At 40.6% G+C, this 14,011-nt stretch overlaps 1 protein-coding gene across 2 annotated transcripts; it reads left to right on the forward strand.

Annotated features, from left to right (window-relative positions):
- The first annotated feature begins 4,311 nt into the window (after window positions 1–4,311).
- On the forward strand, window positions 4,312–8,947 carry MRPL53 (mitochondrial ribosomal protein L53). Of its 2 annotated transcripts, none has more exons than XM_026049692.1 (3): window positions 4,312–4,406; window positions 5,476–5,588; window positions 7,361–8,947. In XM_026049692.1, exons 1-3 carry the CDS (start codon window positions 4,318–4,320, stop codon window positions 7,486–7,488), a joined length of 330 nt encoding a protein of 109 aa, XP_025905477.1. In that variant the 5' UTR covers window positions 4,312–4,317; the 3' UTR covers window positions 7,489–8,947. The 2 variants fall into 2 exon arrangements, with proteins under 2 accessions (XP_025905477.1, XP_025905478.1); XM_026049693.1 differs by lacking the exon at window positions 4,312–4,406 and adding an exon at window positions 4,616–4,711.
- The last annotated feature ends 5,064 nt before the right edge of the window (window positions 8,948–14,011 follow it).

Raw genomic sequence — 14,011 nt, forward strand, 5'->3', positions numbered from 1 at the left:
TAACCAGGCACTTTATATTTCTACTTTTACCTGTGTTAAGTGGGTATTCTATTCTGTAATTTGTGGCTTATATGTATGTAATGTCTAGATACCTCTCTGGAGGTAGCAAAAACTTAAGTGAAAACTGATGCATAAATGGTGCCTAAATAAGCCTGTGGAAAGCGAGGTGAAGATGCTCACCATGGAAAGGGCTGAGCATATAGAGAGGCTATTTTGGCTGGTCACCAYGTTAAACTTTATTATTAGAGTTTGCTGACAAGACCAATAATTGAAGGCATCAATCTACAGGCACGGTTATTCATAGCAAAAGAAAGTGAAAACAAACTGCTTTGCTTACAGTATTCACAGCACTGAAGTATGCCCTCAGCAGACAGAACAAAGGTCAAAGGGCTGCTGAGCTCCTCAAAATCCGTAACAAGTTATTGAGACCACAAAAGAGACCACTTCAGAAAGTCCTGGAGAAAAATAGATCAGATTCCAATACCATTGCTTTCTCTAAATTCTGCAGTTAGGGCACTTCTGGAAATCTGTTCCCTTTTAAATTACAATAACATTTCTATCAAAGTTAGGTCTGTCAAATGGAATTGTACCTTTGGGTCAATCTTTGAAGACACCTTTTAGGTCAAAGCACACACATTTAACCTACTTGGAGCTTCAAACTTAGGTTTCAGACCTCAGTGACTCAGGCGCTTACCTTAGGTATCTGCCATTCATTTAAGCTCAGCATTTTGCCTTGTCCTATTATGATAATGAACTCTCTTTGTGAGAAGCAAGTGCATGTTTTAAATCAGCATGAAAACACCCAAATGATAGCAGCATGTATTCAATGTGGTATTTATTACACAGAAAAGAAAAACAGGTGAAGGAAAGCTTTTGATCTTTCTCATTTGAAGGTGTAGCTTGAAGGACTCCAGCATCATCATCCAGTATTATCAAGAAGTTAAGCTATAAAAGTGAGGAACAGGCACAATATGTTCTTTGCCAGTTAAATACTGCACATTATTTTAGCAAACATTTCTGCTAGCAGCTGTTAACTTCAGGCAATAGAAATGTCTGTTTGCAGAGGAGTAAAGAGCAGCTAGGGAATCTGTTTATTTGCTCTCATAAAAGCTTTGCTTCGCTCATATGCAGAGTTACTATTTCAGAATGAGTTATAAAACAAACTTGCTTTAAGGGGTAGTTTCATTAGTTGAGTTTAATTTTATTTCTGAAAATGCTATTAGTAGCAGGAAATTATTAGTAAATTTATAAATGACACACAAAATTAGTACGCTATTGGTTTAAAGTTATTTTTAACTTCTTCAGTTTCCAGAGGGAAAAAGGGACCTTAACAAACTCTTTTCTTTGAGGCTGTATTTTTAAAATTCAGTAAGTGACATAGGGTGTAGGAATACTCAGTTCAAAGGAAGAAACAAGACAAGACAGAAAACAGAGGCTGGTTTATGTTTTTATGACACAGTTACTATAAGCAATGCTCCTGAAGGAAATTATCCCGACATTTCCCTCAATGTGGCACTAGTATTTCATAATGACTTCCTTCAAGTCCTTTGTGATCTCGGCCCTTTCCATCCACAGCTCTTACGAAGATATGTCTCTTGATATTGCATTTGTCAGCCTGGTTTTCTGCTTCCAGAAGGGACTCTCTTTTAGTGCCAAGCCCAGCGCGCTGTCTTTGYCAAGGACCCGCTTCTGGCTGCCTGTCTGGAAACATCACCTCAGTGCAAAACGGGCCGGACGATGGATTTACTTTGGCTCACCTCTCCGTAGTAGACGCTAATGCCCTGAAGGCAGCATTCCATGGAGCTGTAACTAGATGTGTGGACATGAAATTTTGATTGCTGAATCTCTGGCCTACAGACATTTGTGGCAGGACTCAGAGAAAGAATGAGGAAAAAAAAAAAAGATGCAAAGGAAGAGATCAGCTGAGGAGTACGGGAGATAATGAACCCAATGGAAGTCCAATACCATACCCAGAATGAAGCATCCAGAGCACTCTGCCATTAAATGTTTTGAACAAAAAAATCTGAGAGAGCATAATCATTTAAAGGAAGATATTAACTGAAAATTGAAATAAAAAAAAAAAAGAGTCAAGTTGTAAAAAGTAGACATGCCTAAATTATAGAGAGATTGGATTCCAAGAGCTCTGAAATTTGGGCCTGTATGTAGTCAGAAAAACTACAGAAAATGAAAGTGATAAATAAAAGGGAAAAAGCATAAGAATTCTCTCTGGATCTAAAACAACTGGGAGAAGACAAGGGAAAAGAGGAAAATTCACCAACTAAAATTATAATCTTTTTCTATCATTCTTCATAATAAAAGCATAAAAATAATTTCATTTTTTTATTCCTATGTATGATATTTAGATATAAATCACCCTCATAACWAGATTTCAATGAAACTAATGACATGAAAGTCCGTAGAGTTGGGATGAGAAAATATTCATAAAAAAAGATCAGCCTCATCAAAGGAATATTAAATATTTCTATTTTAATATTATAACACTTTAATCTTTTTTGCATTTTTATGCTTTAGGAATGTGTATGGTTATCACTAGATACAACAATCATGAATCATTCAGCTTCCAAGGGATGGTCCTAAAGAACAAACGCAGATATTTCAGAATTCCCAAGTTGCTTGTTGGAGATGAAGGGACGGTCTCCTTAAACAGATGTGTCACTTTGCTGACTGGCTCATTTAGTTACTATAAATGTTAGCATGAACGTTTTACCAGAATGATCATTATCATAAGCTACGATTTCTGTACTTGATGTGAGTGTAGGGGAAAAAAAAAAAAAAAAAAAAAAAAAAACCTTGCTTGTCACCAAGTTTGGCCAAGATATTGGTTCAGGATATTCATACTCAAAGTTATCAGCTTCAGGGGTTTCATTTCAGCCCATTAAGTGAGGAAAAGAATACAGAGTTTTCAGTTACCAAATATATATCCTTTCATGCTATTAGAACTCTTTCAAATTTCAGAAAAAAAAATGCAGAAGCAGGGATGGTTTTTAACTCTTGCAAAAGACAGTCTAAGAGGAAAGATTCAACTTTTCTATCGCTGACCRTAAATGCTAAAAAGTTAACCAATCTGACCATGGAAAAGAGAATTTTTAAAAAATCCTTTTCATTGAATTTTCATTTCATTTTCCCTGCTTGAGCAGGGGGATTGATAGAGGCCCCTTCCGACCTCAGTCGCTCTGTGATTCTGTGATTCTGTGACTGAATTGTGCCAAGCTCTGCATGTTCCCTATGAAACTACTATCAAAACGCCGTAAAAGAAAATATAAAAATACTTTTGCCATGCTTATTTTGAAGTCAGTAAGTGCCACAGCACTAGCAGTGTGTGGAAGGGAGCTGCTAAAAGAATCAGGGACCATTTCACTTCTTTGTTCCTTTGTTGTTGTCATCTCTGCAATGATGCCAGAGAATCCGATGGAAAATTTGCTACAGGTTTCAAATAGAATGAATAAATATCTTTGTGCTATACCTAAGAAATTTACGTTGAAATTCTGTAATTTATAAGTTTATCATCTTAAATACACACACACACACAAACTATTTGTCTTGTTCTGGATCTAATCCTTCATATCTTGATCAGGCAAAATTAAAAAGAAAGCAGCCATTTTTGGCTAAAGAGGGCACTATGGCATATACAAGTAAGAATAAAAACATTTAAACAGCATTGATTCCTCTGAATTCAGCTTTTCTACTTTGTTTGCATCAGATRAATCTCAGTGAAAAAAACAACTGTGCTCAACGACTACATGATTAAAGGAAAGGAGCTGCCAATAAATAAAAACAGGCTATGCTCTCCAAAGGGTGCCAGGCACTTTATGTAGGTTGGAAGGACAGCTCTGCACTGACTACTGCACAGAAACGCACCACATGCGTTTAAGGACTGTTGCTCCCGGATTTATCCCCCGCTACAGCTACTCCTTAACAACATGTCAACACTCGTGACASTCATGGGACCCTGGCAAGGATTTATCCAGGAGATTTCCGCCATCTAGTGGAAAACGTGTGAGTGCCAGGAACACATACATGAATAGCTAAAAACCTTTGTTTCAAGGCTAGCTATGTAACTGTTGAATCTGAACATATAGGGGAGAAGGAAAAAAAAAAAAAAAAAAAGTATTAACTTCCAGAGATAGCGGGAACCGGTAAACGGTAGCCCTGAGCGCAGGGGAGAACATGGCGGCCGGCGGGGCGCGCTCCTTGCACTACATTTCCCAGCCATCCCGTGCGCGGAGGTGGTAAAGTCGCGCCCTTTCCTCCTGCGCGGGGGCTGTTGGGAGTTGTAGTAGGTGCAGCTGCAGGAAGATGGCGTCCAAGATCCGAGTGCCGCTGCGGCCCGTGAAGAGTATCCTGGTCCGCTTCTGCCCCTTCGAGCCCAACGTGGAGAGCACGAGGTGAGGGGCTGCTCCCCGGGCCCGCCGACCGGCTCCTGGGGCCTCGTGCCGAGAGGGGCGGCCGTCGTTGCCCCCCGGCCTGGCGGCTCCCTCCACAGCACTGGACCRTAGAACACCCCCTCCCTGTCCCCTCCTCAGCGGGCTCGCGTTTGTGCTGCTGTTTTTAATCCTGGAGCCGAGGTTATGCCAGCTGGCACCCATTAAGAGTTAGGCTGTGCGTTGAAACTCAAACTTAGGACTCTAATGGGCCCTGTGACCTTGCACGGAGTCCTAAGAAGAAAGTCAGGAGCAGAGGGAGTGAATTTGTAAGAAAATACCTTTTGTTTTGTTTTATGATTCATTGTTCAAAGAAGAAGTACCCTCTAATAAGTGTTTACATCTGTTGTATGCTTTATGTGACTATTATGATCTTGGTTTTTGAGGCCTGGCTTTGTAGTTTGGTTTAGTGCAGACGCAACCTTAACATTTTATAATGACCGAGAATCACTGTATTTATCTTAAGGGCTGTGCTCATATGGAGCGTTGTCAGGAAGTTTTAAGTCAGCATTAGCTTTAAGCAGATTTGTAGGGGATCCTCATGTCTGAGTATAGCCTCTTGCATGTAAATACGTGTGTTTGGCTCTYCCCATCTACTTACAGAGTTAATGCTCCCTCAGCTCTGCAGGATTTAGGTTTCATACCTGTGAGAAATCTTCTGGAAACAAATATTGCTTAAATAACTAAATGCAGTCTGAATTCAAGCAATAAACCCATATAAGGATATATGAGAACGTATAAAGAAAAATGAGCATGGTTTTGYTGATTCTTCCTTTTCTCCTACTAATAACCCAACTCAGAGAAATGCAGAGAGTGCATACACTGAATTTTTGAAAAATTCTTTGGTATGCTTTTTTTCCACACTAGTATGTAATATACTTCAAATGTTAAGGCTGTCTCATAAGAAATACATGTCTGGCATTATTAAATAAAAACCTTATTTATACTTTGATCAACTAGCAATATCAAGCTATTGAAATCAATTATAAAAATATCTGTAATATACTTACTACATTTTTGAATGTATTTTCAGAATATTTCTTCAACGAATATATCATAAGAACATCTATGACACCAATAGGAACTGTGAAGTGACCACTGATGTGAGACATGATGGATCTGAACCACTTATAGATGTCATGTTTGGTAAGGTTTTCAGTTTTAATCTATACGGAAAGTCCTTCCATATTTGGGCTGTTGTGGGTGTGTTATGTATTCATTTAGTGTGGTTGTTTTGTTTTGGTTCAAGTTGACAGATATGTTGTACAGTTTAGACAAAAAAAGGAAAAGGGAATTATTAACAGGTTAATGTATAGAGAAATATGTGTTTATGTATATATAAATATCTACATACTATAGTTAGAACTGGTGGATCTTAGATCAAAGCTGTCTTAATTTTAGGTTAGTCCACATTTGAAGTGACATACTTGGGAGCCCTTGATGCTCAGGTAGAATTCTAGTGAATGTAGCTTTGGGTGTAAGATTGTGTTCCCATGCTGTCCATCTCGCTGTGTGTGGCAGAGGCATCTTAGTTTCAAGTCCAGAAAGTGGCCTCAGGCCTCAGCCTTAGAGGCTCTGTGGAGCTCGCTGTGTATCTTCTGAGAGGGAAGCAGGAGCTGCCAGGGGCAGCACTGCTCATATGCAGGACTTAGAGACTGAGCTCAGTTGACCTGTGACAAAATACCCTGGTTTTCTCTGAAAGCATAATGAAAATGTATTGGACCGTGTGGTCTGCAGAGGTCCCTCCAGCCTTGGTCATTCTATGATTCTATGAATAGTTTGGGAAGCAAGGGTGAAAATTTTGTCAGTTCTGCAAGCAGCCCAAAGTGAGGGCAGGGAACAGATGGCTTTAATCTGCCCTTGTCCTGCTCCCTGGCCGCATCTCTCCTGCTGTGCCTTAATAGCCCAATAGGGCATGGAGCCCATTAAAGTTTTAATTATTATTGATCCTTTTCTTAGATTTAGTGTATTTGGTGAATAAGTAGGGATGTCTAGAGTGTTGAAATACTTGTCATTGCTGTGCTGACTGTGCTTCCTTCTGCCATGCCTCTGCCTTTCCCATCCCTGGCTGTATCTCTGATGTATTAAGACCTAGGCAGTAAAGCTTAATGTTTTTCACAGTGTGAAACCAAAACAATTTATTGTAAAGCTTAATGTTTTTCAGAGTGTAAAGCCAAAACAATTTATTTCACAGATGCCAAGAGCTACAACTCTGAGCTCTTTGCTTTCTAAGAGCTGATGATTTTCCAAGTACAGAGTTTACAGTCCTTGTAGTTGACAGATATGGGCCTGCAATTTGGATTCTGTGCATGGTGTTGCATTATAGAGCTTTGAATATGTGGCTTTTATATTTGCAAATGTATCAAAAAGTTAATTTGAGTGCTATACTTCTGATGCTCCTTCTCTGTTTTAAAGTTTTTTGTTTGTTTTGTTTGAGAACAKTAAAAATCCCTTTGCTTTCTCTTTTAAAATTACAACTACCAGATTACATCAACCAATTTACTGTTTTGCTAAAGAAATAAGTTAAATAGACTGTGTACAATGGGCTGCTAAAATGCTGAWCCATGTGTGGAAATTACGACTTCTAGTCCCTTTTGTGCCTTTTGCCAGGTGACTTTGAGAGCATAGGGCGAGCCATTCAGATTAAATATGTTTCCTCTGGATGTGTATCTAGAGACACATTTTTGGTTTTTGAATGTTACGATCCAGAAATAAAAATKTTGTCTGTAATGTGTGCAGTCTAATACGCTGTTTACTTTTTACAGTGTTGTATAACCAGGTTCTTTGGTAAATGGAATATTTTTTTCATGAGACAAGATGGACAAGGTGTGCAGATTTATACATGCAAGACAGAGAACTGTCCTCTAACACGGTTGTGGCTTAGAGTTTATGAATTCTTAAAACTTGTCCCTTTACAGCTGATGGAGACCGACTGATAATGAAAGGAGCCAACCTGACAGCTGTAGAGATGTTAACAGCATTGAGCTCCAGATGTAACGCAAAAGAGCAAAAAGCAGAACAGAAAAGCAAGAAGAAGAATCCCTGAAGAACCAAACACGCACGTTGACATTTACATGTATCTAAGGCAGCAGGCTGCATCGAAGAYTTTTCTCCTGTGTGCTAAAATCTGRAAGGGCAAGTTGGCCAAGTGCTGACCAGTTTAACATGAAGCAGAATGAACCATTTAAATGTTGCTGCCTCTTCTCAACAGAAATGTGCTGGAGCAACAAAGGTTTTAACACCAGTGGGGCAAAGTGGCTTATGGCACAAGTTCATCTTTCTAAAGAGCTGGTCGCCTGGGTGTTGAACTAAAATCACATGTATTTGCATATGAATATGAGTAATGGACATTAGTTATTATATTAATAAATGTTGAAAATCAAGGCATCTCTTTAGACRTTATTTCTAACATAGTCTGTCCAGAGAAATGCAATATATGATTAATACTATTAATAATTCTTAAAAAAATTAAATGCAGGTATCTGAAGAAAACGCTATATTTATCATTGACTTTAGCTGAGGTGCAGGAAGCTGCAAATACAACATAGGTTTTATAATACCTTGCATGTCTGCTRCTAATTGCCTACCTTTTCGTCCTCTTTTTTCCAAGAAAGTATGAGATAAATATGGTTTTTTTTTTTTTTTAGCTCAGCAATTAAAGTGACAAGGTAATAGGACTGTGAACACATAGTAAACCTACTCATCCTGCAAAAAAGTAGGAAAATTTATCTCAAAGGGAAGGTAAGTTAGTGTTTGTGACAGGTGGGGGGAAAGGGCTGTCTTTGAAGTTCAGTTTTGTAATGTTTTTGTCACTCAATTTTCAGGAATTTCATTAAATATTCCGTAAAGATCAAAGGAAGCGCGTGACTGTGCTTATAGATACAAACTTACTATTTATTAAAACAAGTGTTGAGAAACTTGGTCTGTATTGTAGTTTCCTGTATGTGGGAGGACTGATCTCTCCTCAGCTCTGCAGGTGAAGGTTCTGCTTTCAAGTTTTAGTTTCTAGAATCAAATGGGATAGTCTTGAGGTGAGAGAGATTAGTCCTACCTGTTGTTAATCAGACAGCAGACTATTACAGAATTCTAGTACATGTATTTCCAAAGGTAATTTTGCTGCAGATTTAGGATAAAAGTTGTGTTTCTAAAGAGAAATGTATTTTATTTTTGCCAAGAATGGCAAAATGGCCACTGTCCGTTCTGAACATCATAGTACATTGCAGCACTCTCAAGGCAGTCAAGGCAGGTCCCTGCTGACTTCTAAACCAGGGTGTTGAAATCAAACTAATGCTATTACATTGCAAAAGCAGAGCTGTGCTGAAGAATTTGTGGCATTTTATATTATTTGTGTTTGGAAGAAATAAATGAAGAGGGTGAGGTAAGATGATTGGGCGGTTACACGAATGAATTTGGGCACAAGAACCATATAGTTGATTTACTTAACCTGAGATGGATAGCAGCCTGTTCTCCTTGTGTTAGACCACCAGCTTTATGGTGTGATCATCTTAGAAAATGGATCAAATAGAAGAAGGGTTTCAAAGGAGATCTTTTTTTTTTTCCCAGATTAATAAAATACCATATAACACGACTTAGAGCCCCTACCTGAAGAAGCCTTACACGTAGCAGCTTCTGTTTTTTCCCCAAAGTTTTCTCTACACGATCACTAAAGTTGTRAGATAGATCGTTAACTTTTTTTTTCCGTTCACTGGAGTTGGAGTCCAAGATGAAGTAAAGAAACTGGGGGAGTCCAGTACCAGCCTTACTGTAAAAACGGTGATCCACTTATAAAAGGGCAAACAACAATTTGTCATCTCAAACACAGTTCCATACACAGGCTTCCTAAATTACTTGTTTTCAGTCTCTTTTTCTACACAGGCTTTATAGAAGTCGTCTTGCAAACCTACTTCTCAGTTTTACAGTATTTGCTGGAAATGGCAAATTTAGGAATCGGAAGATTAATTCTCCTTTGCTTCACATAAACTAGCCAAATAAGACTGCCCTTTACTACATGTGCATGCACAAAAAGAAAAAGTATCAGAAGCTCTTGTGGCAGGAGCAGGGGAAAAACACAGGGAACTGCAATGTCATTCTTACTTGTTACACGTTTTCTCTGATGCTGGATACATGAGATCAGATCTAGAGAAAGAATGGAGGACATAAACTCAAGTACAATGACGCTTTCCAGATCTAGAGGAGCAGAATACACAGCTGCCTGAGATGCCTGCAGCCAGGGTTTCCCAGAGGTCTCCTGAACCCTATTCCCGTGCTTGGCAGACTCGGGTGTGGGCAGAGGYGTGGGTTGGTTGTAAAGACAAGGAAGGAAAGGAGGAAGGAAGGAAGGAAAGCACGAAGCGAGGGCTGGGAAGCAGGTGGAGGGGAATCACGGGGACCATGGAGAAGTCCTGAAGCCAGCGCATGCAGCAGCTCCTGGCCTCGGTCTCTCTATATACACGACACTCTCCTTGGAGGGGTCCTGAGAATGAATAGTGCAATTATTATAACATTTTTTTTTTTCCTGATTGTATTTTTGTAGTTGTGAAATAATGTTAGTAGCAAAACTCTACCTAAAATAATTCAATTAAAAAACTTTATACACACCGGAAATCCAGCTGACTGCTCTGCAGTCTGATTCTAAATTTCATAAGCTAGCTATTTGTCGTTTTCAAAAGTATTTCTTTTATCATTACTTAACTCTAGATCAGTTTTCTGTTCATTTGACTAGAAACAACTTATGTTGTTATTTCTTGAGACCACACAGAAAGTGCAAAGGTGTTTTTATTTGGTTTTATTTATAGAGCTTTGGGCTACCTTTTTATACTCTAAGTTTTCTGAAAAGCTATTTCATGTTGCTGTCTGAAAATCTTCCTTGTGAGGAAATCATCCTTGCCTWTATGCAAATTGAAGGTCTTTTTAATGCTCAAGCCACAGCTATGTACAATTTGAAATCATCCTAATCTCTTCTTCAACATTTTTTGACTATGCCGATTATCAAATTCTGAAGCTAAATAAAAATCTTCCCATGCTGATGTGTGGATGATTACTATTAGGGTAGATGATGCTGCTAAATAAAGAGGATTTCTAAAAGCTTCTAAAATTAGACGCAAGCTCCTGTGTCTGATGTCACTGTGCTGGCCCAGCATGGACATCAGGTCATTTTCCTCCAGATCGTGAAGCCTGGAGCTCCTCACTGCAGCTCTTGGGCTTCCTCCCGTGTCGTTGGGGCAGGCTGCAGCCGGCGAGCTGTCCGGCTGTTGCAGCAGCAGGTTTTGCCCTCCCTCCTGGCAAGCRCTTCCCTCTGAACACGTCGTGAACCTGCTGCTGGGCGCGGGGTGGACGCGGTGGCGCCTTGTGGCCTCAGCTCCGCTCAGCACTGCAGTGGCCACAACGCCGTGCGTGAGCATGAGGAGCCAGCCGGTGTGACAGCCTGAGCCACAAGGCCTAGATCCTGCACTTGGGGAGGAATAACCCCGGACACCAATACAGATTAGGGGTGGACCTGCTGGAGAGCAGCCCTGCAGAGAGAGACCTCGGAGTTATGGTGGACGACAAGTTGACCATGAGGCAGCAGTGTGCCCTGGTGGCCAAGAAGGCCAACGGGATCCTGGGGTGCATTAAGAAAAGCGCCTCCAGCAGGTCGAGGGAAGTGATCATCCCCCTCTACWCAGCCCTGGTGAGGCCACATCTGGAGTACTGTGTCCAGTTCTGGGCTCCCCAGTACAAGAGGGATGTGGAGCTGCWGGAGAGWGTCCWGCGCAGGGCTACCAGGATGATCAKRGGCCTGGAACATCTGCCCTATGARCAAAGGCTGAGAGAGCTGGGTSTGTTCAGCCTGGAGAAGAGGAGGCTGAGGGGGGACCTGATCAGCGTGTATAAATACCTCAAGGGAGGCAGTGAGGAGGAGGGGGCGGCCTCTTTTCAGTGGTGGACAGCGATAGGACTAGAGGAAACGGCCACAAGCTGAGGCACAAAAAGTTCCACAGGAACTTAAGGAAATATTTCTTGACAGTGAGGGTGACAGAACTCTGGCACAGGCTGCCCAGAGAGGATGTGGAGTCTCCTTCTTTGGAGATCTTTAAAGCCCGCTTGGATGCAGCCCTGTGCCACATGCTCCCGGTGACCCTGCGTGAGCAGGAGGGTTGGACTCGATGACCTCTGAGGTCCCTTCCAACCTTAAGCATTCTATGATTCTATCATCCATCACAAGGCCTCCCTAGACCCCCAACGTCTAGCGTTAAACCCATGCTAGGGAGTAAAACAGCTTTGTTTTGACTGGAAAACTGAGATTTACTGTAAAAAAACTCTCGATAAAACCCAGGATATGCCTGTCTCTCTTAACTCAGAGGTAATGAAATACTCATATGCTAGAACATCTTCAGTGTATTGACATACAAATGGAAACATGTACTTTCATGTACTGCTTCGTAATCCTGGGTTTAGTGTTGCCCAAGAAATGAGTTCCTGGGTTCACCTGTGCCAGCTACGTGGCCATATGCAACCGTAACACGTTTCATCATGCCTGCCCAAGGAGGACGTGTCTGGGAAGGGAAAACCGCTCTTGTACAGTGAGGAAACAGAAACAAAGCAATGCTACCTATGCAATTTCTCTCATTCATACCTTGAGGTGAGTAACGATTATTCATATTATTCATAGGATTCTTTTTTTCAGCTAGGTGTAGGCTGAAAAGCAAAATATGGGCTGTGCTGTCCAACTTACCTGGCAATTTCTCAGAGCTTTCTTAAGAGGCAATCTCATCTATGAGAAGCCTAGCACTTAGAAAAGCTGCAGTATTGTACACATATACTAGAAGGAAGGTGAGATCTTCCCCATTACACAATAAGGCAAGGTGTGATACTATCAGGAATGGGCATTTTAATGACTAAAGGTCTAGGGGAAGAGCTGCACCTCCTATGCAAGCTGATCAGCGATACACTGCAGAAGAGGCGGTGGAGCTCTGCCCTGCCCAAGCAACAGGTATTACGGCTCTGAAAGACCAAATTTGGCTTGGCTGAGGCTATGGCTACGTGAAGAGAAACCTCAAGCTGCGCTGGCCGCAGCTTCCCGGCTCTGCCATCGGATGCAGCACAGCTACGCCATGCACGCTTGCCCAAAGCAATGGGGCGAAGGTCTCTTTGCTCTCCTTTCCCTTGTCCTTCTTCTTTGGTGCTGGTAATAAAGGAGTGCAATATCCTGCCTCCTACGAGAGCCAAAGGCTGGACCGCCTTGGGAAAACATCCTCTCCGACAGGCCCAAGCGGTGGTTGCTTCTCGCTGTGGCTACGTGCTSTCCGTGCAACCAGTTTTCAAAGGAAAATGTGCAGCTCGCAATGTAAATTTGATTCTTTTCTCTTGGAGTATAAATGCATGGCCCAACCTGGAGAGAAACAAAACTTCTCTCAGAGAACATCTGTCTGCSCTGAAACAGCAATATATAACATAAAAAATCAATGTATTGAAGGATGAATATATCAATTTGCTACTTCTTTTGGGTACATCTAGGCAGGAGAGGAGGCTACATATGCGATGCTTGGAAACCCCTGACCTTGATGCCAACCTTCTATCAGGCAGGAATACGATTTACAAGGAGATATCCCAGTGGGTTAAGCATCTCTGGATATCTAACCTTTTTATGTTTTGCTCCCAGAGTAGGGAAATGAGTTCCCTCATCCTTGAAATGTTAGACCAATATATACTACAGTGTCATAATTAAAAAAAGATATATATATATATACACACATACACTTTGTGGCACATACTGCATGTGTCTTACCCAGAAGGACATATCTCTGGTCACACCCAGTAGACTTTCTCTGCTGTGTTAATATCGCAGATTTCAGAGCTATACTCTGTTTCAATGAATTTTCAAAGTGTGGCATTGACAGGTCCTTTCATCATAGGATTAATATTCAGAACATTAGATTTTTTAAAATAATGAAACAGATGTTAACTATTTTCAGAAAAAAAAAAAAAAGTAAAAACGTAAGATTCTCTTTCCTTAARAAAAAGGTAATCTTACATAATCTTATATGAATTTACATGCCTAGACTTGAAAATCGCAAAGAAATTGAATTAAACGAAAGGTTTCTAGGAGGATTCAGATAGGCAGCAACCTTCTGCACAGGTAGATAGCTACATCTCTGTATACTTCAGAGCCAGACACACTGTCTCACCACTAGATGGAAATAGTGGATTTTTCATCTTCTGTTGCATTATCAGCACCTCTATCTGAATCCTGTTCGCATATCATAAGCCACCTGCAGTCAGAACTGCAGAAATGTGGATCAGAAATTCTTTGATAGCATAGATAGATTAAAGCCAAGATTTCTATTTCTAGACCCCATTTTATAGGACTGAAGATTCCTAACTCCTGAAAAAAAAAGATGAAGAAATAAAGGATTGTTTAATCTGATTGTTTTTCATTTATTCTTTCCGAAACCAACCAGAAAGGAACTATGCGGCAGACAGCAGTCAGGAGTTAAGTGGCAAGCATTAGCCAAATAAAAATCTACTCCAGAATATTTTATTTTGTGTGAGATTAAAATAAAATAAAGTAAAATAAAATAAAATAAAAT

Source organism: Nothoprocta perdicaria, unplaced genomic scaffold (assembly GCF_003342845.1).
Source record: "Nothoprocta perdicaria isolate Ctin4 unplaced genomic scaffold, notPer1 scaffold_60, whole genome shotgun sequence".
NCBI classification, from domain to species: Eukaryota; Metazoa; Chordata; class Aves; order Tinamiformes; family Tinamidae; genus Nothoprocta; species Nothoprocta perdicaria.